The sequence below is a fragment of the Hemitrygon akajei genome, chromosome 13, assembly GCF_048418815.1.
Source record: "Hemitrygon akajei chromosome 13, sHemAka1.3, whole genome shotgun sequence".
Classification (NCBI taxonomy): Eukaryota; Metazoa; Chordata; class Chondrichthyes; order Myliobatiformes; family Dasyatidae; genus Hemitrygon; species Hemitrygon akajei.
In genome coordinates, this window is record NC_133136.1 from 105,864,840 (window position 1) to 105,886,110 (window position 21,271).

At 41.2% G+C, this 21,271-nt stretch overlaps 1 protein-coding gene across 2 annotated transcripts in view; it reads left to right on the forward strand.

The window, feature by feature from the left end:
* Positions 1-854: 854 nt before the first annotated feature.
* The window catches only part of cfap299 (cilia and flagella associated protein 299), a 611,126-nt gene continuing 590,709 nt past the window's right edge, over positions 855-21,271 (forward strand). The window contains exon 1 of one of the 2 annotated variants that reach the window (XM_073065229.1): positions 855-1,240. In XM_073065229.1, the coding sequence (XP_072921330.1) occupies positions 1,127-1,240 (114 nt within the window). In that variant the 5' untranslated portion in view covers positions 855-1,126. The remainder of the gene's footprint in view (positions 1,241-21,271) is intronic. The other variant, XM_073065228.1, reaches the window with a different exon arrangement.

Sequence of the window (21,271 nt, forward strand, 5' to 3'; positions counted from 1 at the left end):
TACTAGACAAGTAGTGCAGCCTGTCAGAATGCTCTCCACGGTACAACTATATAAGTTTTTGAGTGTATTTGTTTACATACCTAATCTCTTCAAACTCCTAATAGATGCTGTCTTGCCTTCTTTATAACTGCATCGATATGTTGGGACCAGGTTAGGTCCTAAGGGCTCTTGACACCCAGGAACTTGAAACTGCTCACTCTCTCCACTTCTGAACCATTGTGAGGATTGGTATGTGTTCCTTCGTCTTACCCTTCCTGAAGTCCACAATCAGCTCTTAGCTCTTACTGATGTTGACTGCCGGGTTGTTGTCCTTGAATACTCCCGCTAGTTGGTTGGCACAGGTTTTCAGAGCCTTACCAGGTACTCCATCGGGACCTTCCGCCCTGCGAGGGTTCACTATCTTTAAAGACAGCCTAACGTTGGCCTCTGGGACGGAGATCTGGGACAGCTGTAGTTGTGTTCTCCCTTTCAAAGCGGTCATAGAGGCGTTAAGTTCATCTGATAGTGAAGCATCACTGCCATTCATGCTATTGTGTTTCGCATTGTAGAAAGTAATGTCTTGCCAGAGTTGTCGTACATCCGATGTCACCTCCAACCTCGTTCAAAATTGTCTCTTCGCAAGTTTCACCGTTTATTCCAACTGCAACCAAACTTCTGCCGTCAGCCTATCCTGCTCTCGAAATGCTCAGCAACAGACCTCTAGGCGTTGCTGATGGGTAAACTGCCGTTCGTCACACAGAATACCGAATAAAAAGGAAATCTTGAAATGGCATATGTTTACAGCACGAACAGTTATTCTGCCTATCAGGTCCATGATGTAAAATAACAGGCCACACCTTTCCCCAACAATCCATACTGTTCTGCTGAAAGGTGCTTCGCCTCCTGCACAGACGAAGTATGATCCAGAATATCTGCAACATTCTCCAGTTCCCAATACTTCCAGGTTGTCCCGTTTATTTTCTGGAATTCAGGTGCTGCTCTGCCCGCTGGAATGCGCGCTGACCACCGCCACCCACTCTTCAGTTTCAGTGCCTCCTGTCCCTGCCACTGAGGAGCCGAGTTCTGGGCCGGCTGGCCGCCGGAAGTCGCTGTTGCTGGGCGATAGCGTCGGCCCGGGATAAACAACATGGACGATGAGGAGCAGGGAGGCGCGGCAGTTGATAACATTGTCAACGAATTCGAGACCTACGAGAGCTTCCTGGACTCGCAGATCACTTCGCTGGATATGTACTACCTGGAGGTACGAACCAACTCCGCCGTTTGAAGAGAACGGACTCGGCCTGGCCTGGCCTGGCCAGGACTGCTCCCGCCCGCGGGAGCTGTGAGACGGCACAGATCAGCCTGGCCCGGCCTCGAGAGAAGTCTCTCAGTTGGTAACTGGCTGTGTGCCAAGTCTTGCTTATCCAGCACAAGACTGTTATTTCTACAGTAATTTCATAAATTGTAACTCCCGACACTGAACTATACTGGTTGCTGTTTCCAGTCAAGATACCCACGTGCAGTCCTGCTACTAAACATCATCCTTATTAACTCCACGCCGTAATCCAAATTCAACCGTAATTTCAACTGTGCATTATTGGAAACTAGAGTTGATTATAAATATGAAACTTAAATATAATGTTATTTGGCTGCGAAGTATTGCATTTTGATATGTAGTAAACCAGGCGGACTTTCTGCTTGGAAAATGTGCAGTGATTAACCAGCCCAAGTAAAAGTGTGCCTACTACACAGTTGTGAACTTTCACTGGTGCTACAGATGGGGAATGTATGCTGTCGAAGGTCATTTAGGCTGAATAGCAAGTAACTGTCTAGCTGCAGTTTACCATGAGTTTGTGAGATCCACCATTGCACATTACATTGGCCACGTTGGAGGTGATCTAGCTGCTGGACCTAGTGTTGATTCCAGAGGCAGGGCACAAACTTCTTGAGCTGACAGACCATTTGTATTAGGCCCCTCAACTTCAGATCAAGTATAGCTGGCATTCACAAACCAGAGAAAATCTGCAGATGCTGGAAATCTGAGCAAGACACACACAGAAAATGCTGGAGGTACTCAGCAGGCCAGGCAGCATCTTGTAAAAGAGTACAGTCGATAGTTCGGGCCAAAGCCCTTTGGCAGGATTGGAGAAAAATGCTGAGTGGCAGTAGATTTAAAAGGTGGAGGGAGTAAAGAGCGAAGCACTAGGTGATAGGTGAAACCTGGAGGAGGAAGGATGAAATAAAGAGCTGGGAAGTTGATTGGTGAAAGAGACAGGAGGCCATGGAAGAAAGAAAAAGGGAGAGGAGCACCAGAGGGAGGTGATGGGTAGGCAAGGAGATAAGGTGAGAGAGAGAAAAGGGGGATTTATGAAAAGGTGGAAGGGGTGGGTTGTGGGGACATTACTGGAAGTTCGAGAAATCAATGTTCATGCCATCACATTGGAGGCTACCAAAATGGAATATAAGGTGTTGCTCCTCCAATCTGAGTGTGGCCCCATCATGACAGTGAGGAGACCATGGATGGACATATGGGGATGGGACATGGAATTAAGATGGGCAGCCACTGGGAGATCTCAATTCCTCTGGTGGACAGAGTGCCAGTGCTCGGCGAAGTGGTCTGCCAATCTACATGGAGTCTCACCAATATACAGGAGGTCATACCAGAAGCACTGACCACGGTACATGACCGCAACAGATTCACAGGTGAAGTGTCACCTCAATTAGAAGGACTGTTTAGAGCCCTGAATGGTAGTGAGGGAGAAGGTGTAGGGGCAGGTGTAGCACTTATTCTGCTTGCAAGTATAAGTGCCAGGAGGAAGATCAGTAGGGAGGGAAGAATGGACAAGGGAGTCATCCATGCGGAAAGCAGTAAGTGGGGAGGGAGGGAAAGATGTGCTTGGTGGTGGGATCCTGTTGGTGGTGGAAGTTTTGGAGAATTATGTGTGGACACGGAGGCTAGTAGGGTAGCAGGTGAGGACATGAGGAAACCTATCCCTGGTAGGATGGCAGGAGGATGAGATAAGAGCAGATGTGTGTGAAATGGAAGTGATGCGGTTGAGAGCAGTGCTGATAGTGGAGGAAGGAAAGCTCCTTTCTTTGGTAAAAGGAGGACATCTCCTTTGTTCTAAAATGAAAAGCCTCATCCCAAGAGCAGATGCGGCAGAGACAAGTAGCAGGGTGGGACAAGGTATAGTTCAGAAAGCTGTGAGAGTTCATGGGTTTATAATAGACATCAGTGGATAAGTTGTCTCCTGAGATAAAGACAGTGAGATCGAGAAACCCCTCCTCCACCATCAACGTTGCCCTGGTGTAGAGAGAGAGAGAGAGAGAATACTAACAAAGAAACATATAAACTGTAAATTGCAGAAATGTAGGAAATGTCCAGCATTAGTTTCAAAAAAAGAAAATAAACTACCCATGTATAACCTACAACAGAACTGATGTGGAGAAAGGAACACATACAACATGCTGGAGGATCTCAGCAAGTCAGGCAGTATCTATGGAGGAGAAAAAACAGTCAACTTTTTGGTCTGAGACCCATCATCAGGACTAGAAAGAAAAGGAAAGGGAAGAGGCCAGAATAAGAAGGTGGGAGAAGAGTAAGAGTAGAAGTTGGCAGGTGATAGGTAAGGGAGAAGGTGGGTGGTGGAGGTGAGATATAGTGAGAGGCTTGAAGTCGATAGATGGAAAAGGCTGAAAAATGAGGAGTCTGATAAGAGAGGACAGTGGACCAAGGAAGAGGGGCATCAGAGGGAGTTGATGACAGGTGATGAAAAGGGAAGGTATAAGAGGGGAGCCAAAATGGGGAACTGCAAAAGAAAGTAGGGGAAGGTGGGAGAAATTACTGTAACTTAAAGACATCAATGTTCATGTCGTCAAGTTGGTGGCCATCCAGGCAGAACATGAGGTGTTGCTCCATCAACTTGAGAGTGGCCACATCACGGCAGTAGAGGAGGCCATGGTCTGACATATGGGAATGGGAAGTAGAACTAAGATCAGTTGTCACTGGGAAATTCCACCTGTTTAGTTGGTTGTTAAGGATGTGGTTTTGGAGGTACATGATAAAATAGGCCAAAGTCAGCATGGTTCCATTGAGGGAAAATGTTGCGTGACAAATCTGTTGGAATTTTTTGAGGAAATAACAAGCATGATAGCCAAAGGAAAATCAGTGGATGTGGTGTCCCTGGATTTTCAGAAGGCCTTTAACAAGGTGCCGTACATGAAACTGTTCAACAGGTTGAGAGCCCCTGGTATTACAGGAAATGTACTAGTATGGATAGAGCATTGATTGTTTGACAGGAGGTAAAGATTGGGAATAAAGAGAACATTTTCTGATTGGCTGCCAGTGACTAGTGGTGTTCCACAGGGATCAGTGTTGGGACCGTTTCTTTTTACATTGTATGTCAATAATTTGGGTGATGGAAATGATGGGATTGTGGCTAAGTTTGGGGACTTTTGGAAATAGGTGGAGGGGTAGGTGGTGTTAAAGAAGCAGGGAGGCTATAAAATGTCTTAGATAGGTTAGGAGAGTGTGCAAAGAAGTGGCAGATGGAATACAGTGTAGTGAAATGTGTGTTAATGCAATTTGGTAGAAGGAGTAAAAGCATAGACTATTTTCCAAATGAGGAGAAAATTTTAAAAAAATCGAAGGTGCAAAGGGACTTGGGAGTCTTTGTGCAGGATTCCCTGAAGATTAGTTTGCAGGTTGAGTCAGGTGGTGAGGAAGGCACATGCAGTGTCAGCATTCATTTTGAGAGGAACAGAGAAAAAAGCAAGAATGTAATGCTGAGACTATTAGGCCCTGTTGAAGCCTCACTTGGACTATTGTGAACAGTTTTGGGCTGCTTATCTAAGAAAGGATGTGCTGATAATAGAGAGGGTTCACGAGAATGATTCCAGGAATGAAAGGCATATGGTACAGGAGCAATTGATGGCTCTGAGCCTTTTACTCACTGGAATTTACAAGATTGAGAGGGCGATCTCATTGAAACCTATTGAATGTTGAAAGGCCTAGATAGAGTGGATGTGGAGAGGATATGGCCTATGGTAGGGGAGTCCAGGAACAGAAAGCACTGCCTCAAAATAGAAGGGGCTCCATTTAAAATGAAGATGAGGAGGAATTTCTTTAGCCAGAGGGAGGTGAATCTGTGGAATTCATTGCTACAGGCAGCTGTGAAGGCTTGGTCATTCGGTGTATTTAAGTCGGAGATTGTTAGGTTCTTGATTAGTCAGGGCTTTGAAGGTTATGGGGAGAAGGCAGGAGAATGGGGCTGAGAGGCAATTGGATCAGCCACAATGAAATGGGGAGCAGATTCAGTGGGCAAATAGCCCAATTCTGCTGCTATGTCTTATGGTAAGGACAAGGGGAACTCTATACCTTTTATAGTGATAGGAAAATGGGGTGAGATCAGATGTTCAGGAAATGGAGGGAATGAGAGTGAGGGCAGCATTGATGGCAGATGAAGGGAAACCCTTTTCTTTAAAGAAGGAAGACATCTCAGCTATCTGATCTGCTGAGTTGTGCTTTGCTCTGGATTTCCAGCATCTGCAGAAACTCTAATGTTTGTTAGAGTCCTTTGGGTGTGAGGTCTCAAGATCTGCCAAAAGCTTAAAAGTTAAACCCAGCCTTGAGACTAGGATAGATGACAGGTTGCAACCAACCTCTTTCTTCCTTGTGTTATGAACCCCGTAACTGGGTATCTTACCAGCAAAGATAGGAGTATCCGTTGAAGTCTGATGATACTATTTTTAACAGTATTTATTAGTAAAAATACACAAAAATAATATCAATGCAAATATACAGATAATATACGTCATCAATACTAAACCTAAAAGTGCGGGTATAATAATAATCAATAAGAAATAAGCTCTATCGTTGTCTAGGGGATAATGAATAGTCCGATGGAAATATAAAGTTCAGTTCAGTTCATGCAGGCTGCGGTAGTTGTTGATTACTGTGTTGCAATTGTTGGAGAGAGAGAGAGAGAGTAACAGCTATTGAGTTGCTGACTTTCCTTTTACGATCTTGATCCCTCGATGCGTTACTGTTGTGGCCATTCACGTATGACCCCTCCGTCCTTGAGCTAGACCGTTCCGTGGAGGACTCGTCACCCAGGCAAGGGTGGACACACACACAAGCCCCCACCGGTCTCGTAGCATCTCTCCTGGTGCGTCTGAGGGGTGTTCCCCAGACCCTACTTTTATCCCCACTCACGGGGTCTCAGGTGTCAATCAGGTTGGGATGATGCAATCCCTCAACCAGACCACTCTGGTTGCCCCCTGAGGGGTTTCAATGAATAGAACAGTACTCAATACCAAGTATCCAAGAGACAATAGCAGTAATCAGTGGTTACGTTCCGCTTTTGTTAGGAGGAGACATTCCACCTTTGTGTATCCCTGCGTTGTCTCTCTCTCATTGCTGACATGAGCTGTTTATCTCCCTCATTTCCTGGGTATCAGACCCGAAATAATAGCGATTTTGCGATTCTCAAAAAGGGGGCGGGGGGGGCGACTTTGCACCCTTCTGCCCATCAGAGTTGCTCCTCATTTGTAACACTTGTCCACATTTTGACTATAGAATGGCTGATACAAATTCTTACTTGTTTTGGCAGATTAAAATAGTTGAATTAGTTCACAAATATTATGAGTAACCATATAACAATTACAGCACGGAAACAGGCCATCTCGGCCCTTCTAGTCCGTGCCGACACTTGCACTCACCTAGTCCCACTGGCCTGCACTCAGCCCATAACCTTCCATTCCTTTCCTGTCCATATACCTATCCAATTTTACTCTAAGTGACAATACCGAACCTGCCTCTACCACTTCTACTGGAAACTCATTCCACACAGCTACCACTCTCTAAGTAAAGAAATTCCCCCTCGTGTTACCATTTACTCCTTAAACTTTTGCATCCTAACTCTCATATCATGTCCTTTTGTTTGAATCTCCCCTACTCTCAATGGAAAAAGCCTATCCACGTCAACTCAATCTATACCCCTCATTATTTTAAATACCTCTATCAAGTCCTCACTCAACCTTCTATGCTCCAAAGAATAAAGACCTAACTTGTTCAGCCTTTCCCTGTAACTTAGGTGCTGAAACCCAGGTAACATTCTAGTAAATCTTCTCTGTACTCTATTTTGTTGACATCTTTCCTCTAATTCGGTGACCAGAACTGTACACAATACTCCAAATTCAGCCTTACCAATGCCTTGTACAATTTTAACATTACATCCCAACTCCTATACTCAACGCTCTGATTTATAAAGGCCAGCATACCAAAAGCTTTCTTCACCACCCTATCCACATGAGATTCCACCTTCAGGGAACTATGCACCATTATTCCTAGATCACTCTATTCTACTGCATTCTTCAATGCCCTACCATTTACGATGTATGTCCTATTTGGATTATTCCTACCAAAATGTAGCACCTCACACTTAACAGCATTAAGCTCCATCTGCCATTGTTCAGCCCACTCTTCTAACTGGCCTAAATCTCTCTGCAAGCTTTGAAAACCTACTTCATTATCCACAATGCCACCTACCTTAGTATCATCTGCACATTTACTAATCCAATTTACCACCCCATCATCCAGATCATTAATGTATATGACAAACAACATTGGACACAATACAGATCCCTGAGGCACACCACTAATCACCGGCCTCCAACCTGACAAACAGTTATCCACCACTACTCTCTGGCATCTCCCATCCAGCCACCGTTGAATCCTTAAATACTTTGATAAAGTAACTGTTTATCAAAATGATTTTCTTAAAATTAAACTCAACACAGAACACCTTTCATGTGGCCTCAAATAAATAAGATTAACATTCTAAATTTATTTGGCTTAATTAGATTTGATATGAGAGAAGAAACAAAAGCAAATTACAGCTTCTCGCTGAAACCCACAGTTAAATGGACTGTCCAGTGCATTTTAAAATGATTGCCCAACTCTTTGATGTTTTTGCAACTCAAAGCAAAATTAGCACATATCTGCTTAGGGTCAATGGATACTCAGTTTAAATATTGTTGATTATATTAGTGAAGAAGCCTAGAAGTAGGACTAGAACATTTTGAAAATGTTGTGCCTGACCTCAGCATAAGAGGCACAAGATGCCTGGCATATTTTATGATAATGTGAGTAGACTTGTGAAGCAGGTGCCCAGGATGATGAGAAGGAACAATAGGAGAAAAGCAATATACCTGTAGCCAACACAACAATAGTGCCAAATCTTCTCTCAGGGACTGATTCATTTCAGTGTGGTATATCTCTTTACAGAAGCTTCCCCAAACCTGGGACTCGCACTTTAAGGCCCAAGGTACTTTATTGGGTTACATTAAATTTTGCAAATGAAATTCCATCCTCCACAGAGCTCTAATGAAAGGCAGACTCTGGAGATAATTGGACATTTTGCTTATTTTGTAGCCTTTTTTTAGGAGTAAACTTTTAATGATATTCAGCAGAGGATCAGGTATTGTGTCTCCTCCAGGGAAACTTCCATGGGACACCTTTTCTTACTATGAGTTATGAAATTATACAATGATCCAAGTGTACAATTTGTTACTAATTGTAATGTACTATGGATTTGAAACTTGTGTGTTTGTTTTAAATCAGTCTTGCCAGCGGAACCTGGAGAGAGGTACCGTCAACAGTACTCTGAGAAAGTTAACTGCAGTAATAGTGGAGATCATTGCAGCTATGTTTTTCCAAGGATAATATCATTGAGACAAAGATCCATGAGAATCAGCTCCAACAGAATGAACACTGTGTTTTGTTATCTCTACTCTCTATTCTTTAAACAATTTTAAACTTCAAAAGTTCAAAGTTAATTTTATTTCAAAGTACGTATTTGTCCCCATATACAACCCTGAGATTCATTTTCCTATGGGCATACTCTGCAAATCTATAGAATAGTAATCAATGAAAGATCAACCAGAGTGCGGAAGACATCAAACTGTGCAAATACAAATATAAATAAATAGCAATAAATAACAAGAACATGAGATAGAGAGTCCTTAACATTAGATAATTGGTTGTAGGAACATTTCAATGATGGGGCAATTGAGTGCAGTTATCTGATTTTATTCAAGAGCCTGATTGTTGAGGGATAATACTGTTTTTGAACCTGGTGGTACGAGTCCTGAGGCTCTTGTACCATCTACCTGATTGCAGCATTGAGAAGAGAGCATGACCAAGGTGGTGAGCATCTCTGAGGTTGGATGCTGCTTTCCTATGACAGCTTTTCATGTACAGTGCCCAAAAATGTATTCATACACGTTGGAAGTTTTCATGTTCTATTGTTTTACAACTTTGAATCACAGTGGATTTAATTTGGCTTTTTTGACACTGATCCACAGAAAAAGATGCGTTCTTGTCAAGGTTAAAACAGATCTCCACAAAGTGATCTAAATTAAGTACAAATATAAAACAAAACATAATTGATTGCATAAGTTTTCAGCCACTTCATGTCAGTTTTCAGTAGATGTACCTCTGGCAGCAGTGTGGAAAGGTCACGTTCAGCTTTGCACATCTGGACACTGCAATTTATCCCCATTCTTCTTTACGAAACTGCTCAAGCTCTGCCAGATTGCATGAGGGTTGTCAGTGAAGAGCCCTTTTCAAGTCCTGTCACAGATTCTCAATAGGATTGAGGTGTGGACTTAGCCACTCCAAGACATTAACTTCATTGTTTATAAGCCATTACTTTGGCTTTATGCTTGGGGTCATTGTCTGGCTGGAAAAAGTTTTCTCCCAGGTCACAGTTATCTTGCAGACTGCATTAGGTTTTCCTGCCGGATTTCCCTATATTTTGCTGCATTCATTTTATCCTCTACCTTGACAAGCCTTGCAGGGCTTGCTGCAGCCCCACAGGATGATATATCCACCAGCATGCTTCACGGTAGGATGGTATGCTTTTGGTGATGTGTGGTGCTTGGCTAATGCCAAGCATCACATTTAGTCTGATGACCGAGAAGCTCAATGTTGGATTCATCAGACTATAGAACCTTCTTCCAGCTGACTTCAGAGTTTCCCATATGCCTTCTGGCATGATTTTCTGTGGGTTTTTCTTTCAACAGTGGCTTTCACTTAGCAACTCCCGCATAAAGCTATGCTGGTGAAGCACCTGGGCAACAGTTGTATGCGCAGTCTCTTCCATCTCAGCCACTGAAGCTTGTAACTCCTCCAGAGTTGTTAAAGTTGTCTTGGTGGCTTCCCTCCCTAGTCTCCTTCTTGCATGGTCACTCTTTTTTGAGGACGGCTTGCTCAAAGCAGATTTACAGCTGTGCCATATTCTTTCCATTTCCTTGATTGACAACTACTCCAAGGCATATTCAGTGTCTTGGAAATTTTCTTGGATCCACCTCCTGACTTGTGCTTTTCAATAAACCTTTTTGCAGAGTTGCTTGAAGTGTTCTTTTGTCTTCATGGTGTAGTTTTTGCCAAGATACTGACTCGAACAGTTGGACCTTTCAGATACAGGTGTATTCAAGTCAAGTCAAGTCACTTCCATTGTCATTTCGACCATAACTGCTATGTACAGTACGTAGTAAGAATGAGACAACATTTTTCAGGACCTTGGTGTTGTATGACACAGTACAAAAACGACTGAGCTACATAAAAAAAAACAGAGAGAAAAAAAAGAACTACTCTAGACTACAGACCTACCCAGGACTGCATAAAGTCCACAAAACAGAGCAGGCATTACAATAAATAATGAACAGGACAATAGGGCAGTAAGGTGTCAGTCCAGGCTCTGGGTATTGAGGAGTCTGATAGCTTGGGGGAAGAAACTGTTACATAGTGTGGTCATGAGAGTGCCTTTTCCCAGATGGCAGGATGGAGAAGAGTTTGTATGAGGGGTCAATTGAAACACCTTGACTTCTCACAAGTCTCCAAAAACCGATCTTCATTTAACTAGTTAGGTGACTTCTAAAACCCATGTACTGCACCAGTTATGATTGGTGTGTGATTAAAGGGGGTGAGAAATTATACAATCAATTATTTTATCTCACTTTATAGAGATCTGTTTTCACTTTGACATAAAAGAGTTTTTCTGTTGATCGGTGTCAAAAAAGCCAAACTAAATCCACTATGATTCAATGTTGTAAAACAATAAAACATGAAAACTTACAAAGGGGTGAATACTTTTTATAGGCACTGTAGATGTGCTCAATGATTGGGAGGGCTTTATCCATGATGTACTGGGCTGAATCCACTACCTTTTGTGGGATTTTCCATTCAAAGTGATTGGCATGTCCATATCATGCTGTGATATGGCCAATTTTAATATTGTGCAACAAGCATAAAATGCTAGGGGAGCTCAACAGATCAGGCAACACATCTGGAGAGGAATAAACAGTCAATGATTTGGGCTGAGACTCTTCATTAAGACTGGAAAGGAAGGGGTGAGAAGCCAGAATAAGGAGGTGGGGGGGGGGGGGAGAGGGGAAGGAGTACAAGCTGACAAGAACATATCCCGGAACACTTCCTGGAATTTATTCTGGGAACATGAGTCTAGAACATATCCTACCTGATCAGGTAAACTCACCATCACCTCTACTTTCTGAGGACGCTAAAGTGAGGTAGACCATGCACATTAATACTCATATTATTGTACAGATGTGTAGTAATGCGCTGCATCACTGCATGGTACAAAAACTGCACTACAGCGACAGGAGTTCTCTTCAACAGGTAGTCAAAATTGCCCAGTGCATCATCAGATCCAGCCTATCTCCCATCAAGGACATTATATGCAGAAAGAGGCCAGTGATATCATGAAGTATCCCACCAACTTTGCTCAAGGACTGTTTGTTCCACTCCTGTCAGTGAGTGACCCAAAACAGTTGATCTCAACAAGCAGCAAGGCTGATCAACACATCCACCCACTAACCCACCCCACCACCACTACTTTATCATTTCCTGTCAGAGTCTGTCTATGTATGGGGGACAAAGAAATGGCAGATGAACTTAATGGTGTCTTTGCATCAGGCTTCACAGTGGAAGACTGGAGCAGTGTGCCTGAGGTCCGTGAGTGTCAGGGAGCAGGAGTGAGTGCTAGTGCTATTACAGTGCTAGGCAGTTTCAAAGGTCTTGAGGTAGGTAAGTCACCTGGACCAGATGGACTACATCCTAGAGTTCTGAGAGAGGTTGCTCAGGAGAAAACGGATGCATTGGTCCTGATCATTCAAGAATCACTTGATTCTGGCATGGTCCAAGAGGAATGGAAAATAGCAAATGTCACACCACTTTTTTTTTTGTAATTTTTTTAAAATTGAAATTCATCATCAAACATTTCCATAAGATGTATTTCAGACATTGTACATATATATCATATAATCATATATATCACAAATCTCCACAAAGTATTTATCTGAGGTAGACACTTATAGAAAAGAGTGGAGAGAAAAAACAAGCAAAACGAAAGAACAAAGTACAAGTAGGGAGTGATCTTTTTTTTTACAACAGATTCATTGATTTGTGAGAATAAAATCAGGCCTATGAGGCATTATATAGTTAAACCATTTTTCCCAGTATGAATCAAATTGTTCCAGCTTATGATTAACAGATGCTGTTATCTTCTCCATTTTGTAAATGTCCACTGTAATTTCCATCCATGCATTTAAAGTCCGGCTCTCCTGTGATAACCATTTCCTAGAAAGAGTCTTTTTACTAGCCACCAACAGTATATTTATTAAATATTTATCTCTTTTTAACCATTCTTGAGGTATCTATCCAAAATATATGGTCTTACTCTCTAAGGGTATTTCACATTTAAAGATGTCTTGTAGGGCATTGTGTATCCCCCTCCAATAGTTTTTGATAACAGGGCAGTCCCAAAAATTATGACAATGATTTGCATTTTGATTTCCACAATTTCTCCAGCAAACAGGGAGGTTACTATCATAATGGGATTTCTGAGAGGGTGTAATAAAATATCTTATCAAGTTTTTCCATCCAAACTCCCTCCATTTCTGTGAACTGGTACACTTCCATTGATACCTCCATATTGTTGTCCATTCTTTCTGAGATATAATTATCCCTCCTTCCTTCTCCCATTTTGTTTTAATGTATGAAGTCGAATGTGTTTTAAGATTTGACAACCCCTTATACATGCTTGAAATGATTCTACTACCATTATCTGAATTATATGCTTTTCTAAAGAGCTCTATCAAGCATTTACTTGCCTTGGTTACATTTTTAAGCGTCTTATTAACATATTGGCACATCTGTAAATACCTTTAAAAATCTTGTTTTTCTAATAAGTGTTTCTCTTTAAGCATTTCAAAACTGAACAGTGTTCCTTCTTTCATTATGTTGCAAAGAACTGTTATTCCTTTAGCTGTCCAGTCCTTAAATCTAGCATCCAATTTATTTGGTGTAAAATCCGAGTCATATGCACACCATTTAAGAATTGTAATATCTCCCTCTAGATTATATTCTTTTATAGTAGTTTTCCATATTTTAAGAATCAGTTTCACCCATGGGTTATCAATAGTATTTATGTACCTTTGCAGGTTGTTATCAGCCAAAATTGCTTGTATGGGGATGGGAAGTACCTGCTCCTCAATGTTTTTCCATTGAGCGTCATATGATGGGTTGCACCAACATGTCACAGCTCTCAACTGTGCTGCAAAATAATAATCTCTAAGAGAAGGTAGGCCCCATCCCCCCTTTTCCTTTGCTAATTGCAAAGTTTTAAGACGAACTCTAGGCCTTTTACCCTGCCAAATATACCTTGATAACATCTTGTTCCATTCATTGAATTGATTTTGATTAATCTCTATTGGTAGGGTCTGTAAGAGGTATAACAGTCTGGGCAGTATATTCATTTTAATAGACTCAATCCTTGAACTGAGACTGAAAAAAGGAATCAGGTTCCATCTTGCTACATCTTCCTTAATTTTTTTATATAAAGGCTGATAATTACATTCTGATAATTTTGCCAAATCTTTTGGCATAATGCTGCCCAAATATTTGAAAGACTTTGTGTGGCATGCCCAGGGGTATCAACTTTCAATTTCTCTTGGTGCGCTATAGTAATATGAAAGTAATTGGGTTTTATCTATGTTGATTTTGTATCCTGATAATTGACCATATTGTTCAAAGGATTGCATCAATTTAGGTAAAGAGTATGTTGGTTGCCCTAGATAGATCAAAATGTCATCCACATAACAAGCCAATTTATGCTCTGTTCCTTTACTAGTAATTCCCCTGATATCTTCATTTTGTCTGATGTATTGAGCTAATGGTTCCAGATATAACGCAAAGAGTAGTGGTGACCATGCACAACCCTGTCTCATGCCCCTGTCTAGGGTAAGGCTATTTGATAAATATCCATTGATTTTAATTCTAGCAGTAGGATTGTCATATAGTGTCTGTATATTTTTAATAATTGTGTCTTGGAAACCAGATCTATGTAAAACTCTGTAAAGAAAATTCCAATTAACCGAATCAAATGCTTTTTCAGTGTCCACGCTTATCACTATTGCTTTGATTTTATTTTTTTGTATATGATCCATAATGTGAAGTGTCCTTCGTATATTGTCTTGTGTCTGGCGTTGTCGTATAAAACCTGTCTGATCGTTATGTATCAGTATGGGTAGAAACTCCTGTAATCGTTTAGCCATGATGGAGGTAAATAATCTATAATCTACATTAAGAACAGATATTGGTCTAAATGACCTGCATTCCATTTTATCCTTGCCTTCTTTCGGTATAGCTGAGATTATCGCTTCCTTCCAACTGGGTGGCATTTGTGCCTTTTTTAGAGTCCAGTTCAGTGTGGGGAGTAAAACAGGAATTAACTCATTTTTAAATTCTTTGTACCACTCGGCCGTACACCCATCTGATCCTGGTGACTGGCTTAACTTAAGCCTACTAATTGCAGCTTTTAATTCAACTTCAGTTATGTCAGCAGTCATCGTTCTATTTTGTTCTTCGCTTAAAGTGGGTAACTCTAGAGAATTCAAGAAGGTGTCAATTTGGATTATGCTTCCCCCTGGAACTTTGGAATATAGAGTTTTGTAAAACACTTCAAAAGCTTCTTGAATTTCACTTAGCTTTTTTTTAATCATTTTCGTTCTTGGGTCCCTAATTCTATGAATTGTATTTTCTGCTATCTTTTTTTCCAGTTTCCACACCAGTATTTTCATAGATTTCGATCCACTTTCGTAATATCTCCGTTTCAGAAACATTAATTTTTTCCTGATATCTTGCGGAGCCAAACTATTAATTTCATTCCTAATTCTTTTGATTTCCCCTAATGTATCCTGTACCAAATTCAATTTGTGTTTTTTCTCTAGTTCTTTCAGCCTATTTTGTAATTCCTCTAATGTTTTATTCCTTATTTTTTTCTTATATGAAGATGTCGCTATAATTTTCCCTCTTAAGACTGCCTTCAGAGTATCCCATAAAATGGGAGATGAAACCTCTCCATTATCATTAAATTCTAAGTAGAGACCAATTTCTTTTTTAATTTAAGACGTACAAAAAGGCTGGATGAACTCAACAGGTCGGGCAGCATCCGTTGAAAGGAGCAGTCAATGTTTCGGGCTGAGACCCTTCCCCACAGCATCTGCAGTGTACTGTGTGTTCTTTTTAAATTTGTTTGTTAAAGCATGGATCATTGAGTAGACTTGAATTTAGTTTCCAAATAGTATTCTTTGGTTGTAGGTCAAAATCAACAGATAAATACATAGGTGCATGGTCACTTACATCTATTGTCCCAATTCCACATGTGTTTATTTTGTCTTTTTCTTTTCCAAATGTTATGAAATAGTCTATTCTTGTATATACAGAATGGGGAGCAGAATAATGAGTGTAATCCCTTCTGTCGGGGAAAAGGTCCCTCTATATATCAATTAAACCAACATCCTCAAAAAGTGTATTAACTTTCTTATGTAAAGATTTTGTTTCATAGGTTTTTCTATTGGAAGAGTCTAAGTTTGGTTGTAATTGTAAATTTATGTCTCCCCTACATATCAGGAGACATTCTGTTTCTGTTACCATACTATCAGTAATTTTCTGAAAGATACCAATATCACTTCCTGGGGGTGCGTATATACTCAATAGAGTAACTGAATTTCCGTGTACATTCCCCCTTACCAGAATATATTGCCCTCTTTATCTCCCATTTTGAATACTTTTTCAAAATCTAGCTTACTTGAGATAAGAATAGCAACTCCTCTCCTATGTCCTGATTTATATGAGGAGAAAAACAAATTAGTGAAGCCCATTCTCTTTAGTTTTCTATGCTCATTATCACTTAAATGAGTTTCCTGTAAATATACTACATGGGCTTGTTCTTTTTTCATTTTGGTTAAAATTCTATTGCGTTTGATTGGATTTAATAGCCCATTGACATTAAAAGAAATGAATTTTACCTTGTCCTTAGCCATCTGTATTTATCTGTCAATGTATCATTGAAATTACAAACTAGAATAAAACTTAATCGATCTACTCCCTGAACAAATAAGAACCAAGAAATGCAAATAATAACACCAATGGCAACGAACGTGTGATTCCAAGGCTTAGGTCTCTGGTAGATGACCCTGCGTTGAGCTAGAGGAAATGTCTAGCTGTGGGGGATAACCCCTCCTACTTGTGAGTTGAGGGCACCCATTGCAGTATTCATAAAAGTCAGTGAACAAATTCATTACACAGAAAAGATTTCCCTGTGTGCTCCTATATATATACACACACTCCACACACACAGACACATACACAGACACATACACAGACACATACACACACACAGACACACACACACACACACACACACACACACACACACACACACACACACACACACACACACACATATATACATATATATTACATACATACACATATATGCACACATATACAAACATTTGTATATGTATTCTCATTTTGGTGGGGAAAAAGGAGTAAGTGAGCGAATAAAGAATAACAACTAAGTAATATAAAATCCACATTATAATAAGTATTTCTCGAGATAGGTATATCACTGTCTACTTTTGCTTCCGTTTAGCTTCTCAACATTTTTAAAATTAGCCAAACCTTATGGCTCTTCTGAAGGGGATGAGGACTGTCTTTGGAAAACTCCCGGTCTCTTCCTGATAGACTTCTCTCGGCCTCCTCCCGTCTCCTGCCTTCTCGATTCTCGCACTATTTCCCAAGCAGAGTGGGATAATTCCTCAGCCAGGCTTTCCCTCTGTTTGGTCACGCTGACGGGCAACCCTCTGGCCTTCATATCTGTAGTCACCTCTTCCACTGTCTGGTACAACCACGACCATCTTCATAAAACACTCGAAGTTTAGCAGGGTACGGAGTTTGAAATCTAATTTTTTTTGCTTTAGTACTCGCTTTACTTCAGGGTATTCTTTATGTTTCTGCAGGACCGCGGGGTGGGGGTGTAATCTTGGTCAAAATATATTACTTTATCGTCTAAAAACACTTTCTTCTTACCCCAGGCCCTTTGTAGAATCTCTGCCTTGGTGCTGTACCGAAGGAATTTAATTATTATTGAACGTGGCTTATCTTGGGTAGACTTCGGGACTAATGCGCGACGCGTTCTCTCGATTTCCATCTCCATAGTTGAGGGAAGCTCCAGCGTGTCCCGCAGCAACTTTCTGACAAACTCCGTCATAGACGAGCCCTCCACTCCTTTGGGAACGTTGTAGATTCTGATATTTTTCCGCCGTGATCTTCCCTCCAGGTCAAGCAGTTTACCTTCTTGGTGATATAATATTTTTATCGTCTTACTCAGTATTTGTTCAATGTTTTGAACGCGATCTTCCACCTTCTCAATTTGAGTCTCTGCCTATGTTTTGATAGACGTTGGCGAGCTGTGACTTAATATCATGTAGCTGCTGCTTTATTTCTTTCTGAAACTCCCTTATCTCTTTCAGGATTTCGATCATATTCGCCACTTTGCCTGAACGAGGCCCAGCGTCCGCCTCGCTAGCACGCGGTTGGGTAGGAGAGCCGCTCGCTGCACTCCTCTCAGCCGCAGGCTCCGCAGTGTTGTTTTTTTAATTTCCATTATTTTGCCTCATTCTTGCCCCTCTTTTCAATTCAAATATTTTTTGAAAAATACTATATTTGATGGGTTAACGGGGCTTAACACGTGTTTTTCTGGAGGAGCTAGTGACTTAAGCTGCCATTCTCGACGATGACATCACTGGAAACCCATCACTCCACTCTTTAAGAAGGGAGGAAGGCAAAAAGAAAGGAAGATAGACCAGTTAGCCTAACCTCAGTGGTTAGGAAAGTGTTGGAGTCTATTATTAAGGACGAGGTTTTGGGGTACTTGGAGACTAGTGATAAACTAAGTCAAAGTCAGCATGGTTTCTGTCAAGGGAAATCTTGCTTGACAAATCTGTTAGAGTTTTTCAAGGAAGTTACAAGCAGGGTGGACAAAGGAGAGGCAGTGGCTGTCATTTACTTAGATTTTCAGAAGGCATTTGATAAGGTGCCACACATGAGGCTGCTTTACAGGATAAAATCCTATGGCATTCCAGGAAAGATACTAGAATGAATAGAAGAATGGCTGACAGGCAGGAGGCAGCAAAAGGGAATAAAAGGGGCTTTTCTGGTTGGCGGCCAGTGACTAGTGTTCTTCAGGGGTCAGTATTGGGACTGCTACTTTTCACATTGTTTATCAAAGATTTGGTACAATGCAATTAATGGCTTTGTGGCAAAGTTTGTGGATGATGTGAAGAGAGGTGGAGGAGCAGTGAGTGCTGAGGAAGCAATGTGATTGCAGCTGGACATAGAGAAATTGGAAGAATGGGCAAAAAAAAATGCCAGATGGAATACAGTGTTAGGAAATGTACGATAATGCACTTTGGTAAAAGGAACAATAGTGCAGACTATTATCTAAATGGGGAGAAGGTTCAGAGGGACTTAGGATTCCTCGTGCAAGACTCCCAGAAGCTTAATTTACAAGTTGAGTCTGTGCTAAAGAAGGCAAATGCAATGTTGGCATTTATTTCAAGGGGAATAGAGTATAAAAGCAAGGAAATAATTTTGAGGCTTTATAAGACACTAGTCAGGCCGCACTTGGAGTACTTTCAATAGTTTTGGGCCCCGTATCTCAGAAAGGATGTGTTGTCATTGGAGAGAGTCCAGAGGAGGTTCGTGAGGATTCTGGGAGTGAAGGGGTTAACATATGAGGAGCAGTTGGCAGCTTTGGGCCTGTACTCACTGGAATTTAGGTGAGTGTTGGGGAATCTCTTCGAAACCTATCAGATGTTGAAAGGACTAGATAGGGTGGATGTGGAGAGGACGTTTCCTATGGTGGGACTATCCAGAACCTGAGGGCACAGCCTTAAAAGTGAGGGGCGACCTTTTAGAACAGAGGTAAGGGGAAATTTCTTTAGCCAGAGAGTAGTGAATCTGTAGAATGCTCTGCCACAGACTGCAGTGGAGGCCAATTCCATGGGTATATTTAAGGCAGAGGTGGATAGATTCCTGATTGGTCAGGGTATCAACAGATACAACGAGAAGGCAGGTGCATGGGGTTGAGTGAGATCCAGGATCAGCCATGATGGAATGGCGGAGCAGACTTGATGGGCTGAATGGCCTAATTCTGTTCCTGTGGCTTATGGTCTTATACCTTTTCTGTATTCTGTGCAATTGATCTTTAAACACCCTCCATATGTCTACTGTAGACTTGCCAGAAAAAAGGTGCTCCCAATTAGCTCTTCTTAGTTTCTGCCTAATACCCTTGTAATTTGCCCTATTCCAATTTAAAGCTCCCCTGCAAGGACCTTGCCTATTCTTATCTATAGCTATCCTGAAAGTTAAGGAGTTGTGGTCACTGTTCCCTAACTGCTTACTCACTGAAAGGTCAGTCACCTGGTCAGGCTCATTACCCAACACCAGGTCTAGCATAGCCCCTCCTCTCGTTGGACTATCCACACATTGATTTTATAAACCTTCCCGGATATATTTAACAAATTCTGCCCCATCTAAACCCCTTGCACTAAGAAGGTCCCAGTCTATATTAGGGAAGTTGAACAATCCTATTATCTTTACACATTTCCTTAATCTGATTATATACCTGTTCTTCAATGTCCTGGTGGCTATTGGGAATCTGGAATAGTGATTGCACCCTTTCTGATCTCTACCCAAGCTGACTCATTGTCTGAACCTTCCATTATGTCTCCCCTGAGTGCAGCTGTGATATCGTTGCTGATCAGTAGTGCACCTTTTCTCTTTTACCACTTCCTCTATCCTTCCAAAACTTTGAAAACCTGGTACCCATTCACCCATTCCTGCCCCTCTCACAACTAAGTTTCTGTTATGAAGACAACATTGTAGTTCCATGTAGTGATCCATGCTCTGTTCATCACCTTTACCCGTAATGCTTCTAGCATTAAAATATACTGGCCATTTTGCCTCTCCACTTAGTCCTGATTCAGGGTTTCAACCCAAAATGTTGACATTTCCTTTCCTCCCATAAATGCTGCTCAATCTGCTGAATTCATCCAACATATTGTTGTTTCACATTGCAACCCTATAATTTCTTGTGTTTCTCTGTAATGTTTTTTTGCCATTAACTGTGATTAAGGGGTAATTTTGTAGTAGCCAGTTTACCAACCAGCACGTGTTAGGGATGTGGGAATAAGCCAGACCACCCAGAGGATGTGCAAATTCTGCACAGACAGCACATGAGATGATTGAACCCAGATCCTTAAAGCTGTGAAGAGGTGGTACTAACTGCTATATCATTGTGGCATATTTAATCCTTTGAGTCTTTCACACAAGATTTAATCACAGATTTAAAATTACTCTGCTATCTGGAAGTTTGCCTCCAAGAAGAATACCATCCAGACTTATAAATATAATAATATTCTCAGTGCCATTCAATCTAAAACCTGGAACTATCTGCAAAACACCGTTGTGAAAATATCAACATTGTAAAGGCTCTAATGGTTCAAGAATGTGGCTGATCAGCATTTTCTCAAGGATAATTTGTCATGCATTAAATATTAATCTTGTCAGCAATGCCCACATCTCAAGGAAAAAGAAGAAAACAGTAACAGCTTATACCTAGAGGATTCCACACTTCCACCACTCTATACCCATGAAGTTTGCATGCTTTTTTTGGTTCAGTAAAATGTGATTTTAGTTCGAAAATCTATTTGGCTGCCTTGTTTAAAATCAAAAAATGATAAATTTGACCCAACTCCAATTTAAACAACATTATGGTGGTTAACATATAGGCACACTTTCTAGAAGTGAACCATACAATTTCTAATAGAACCATCCAGATTTGCACATCTCCTGACACCT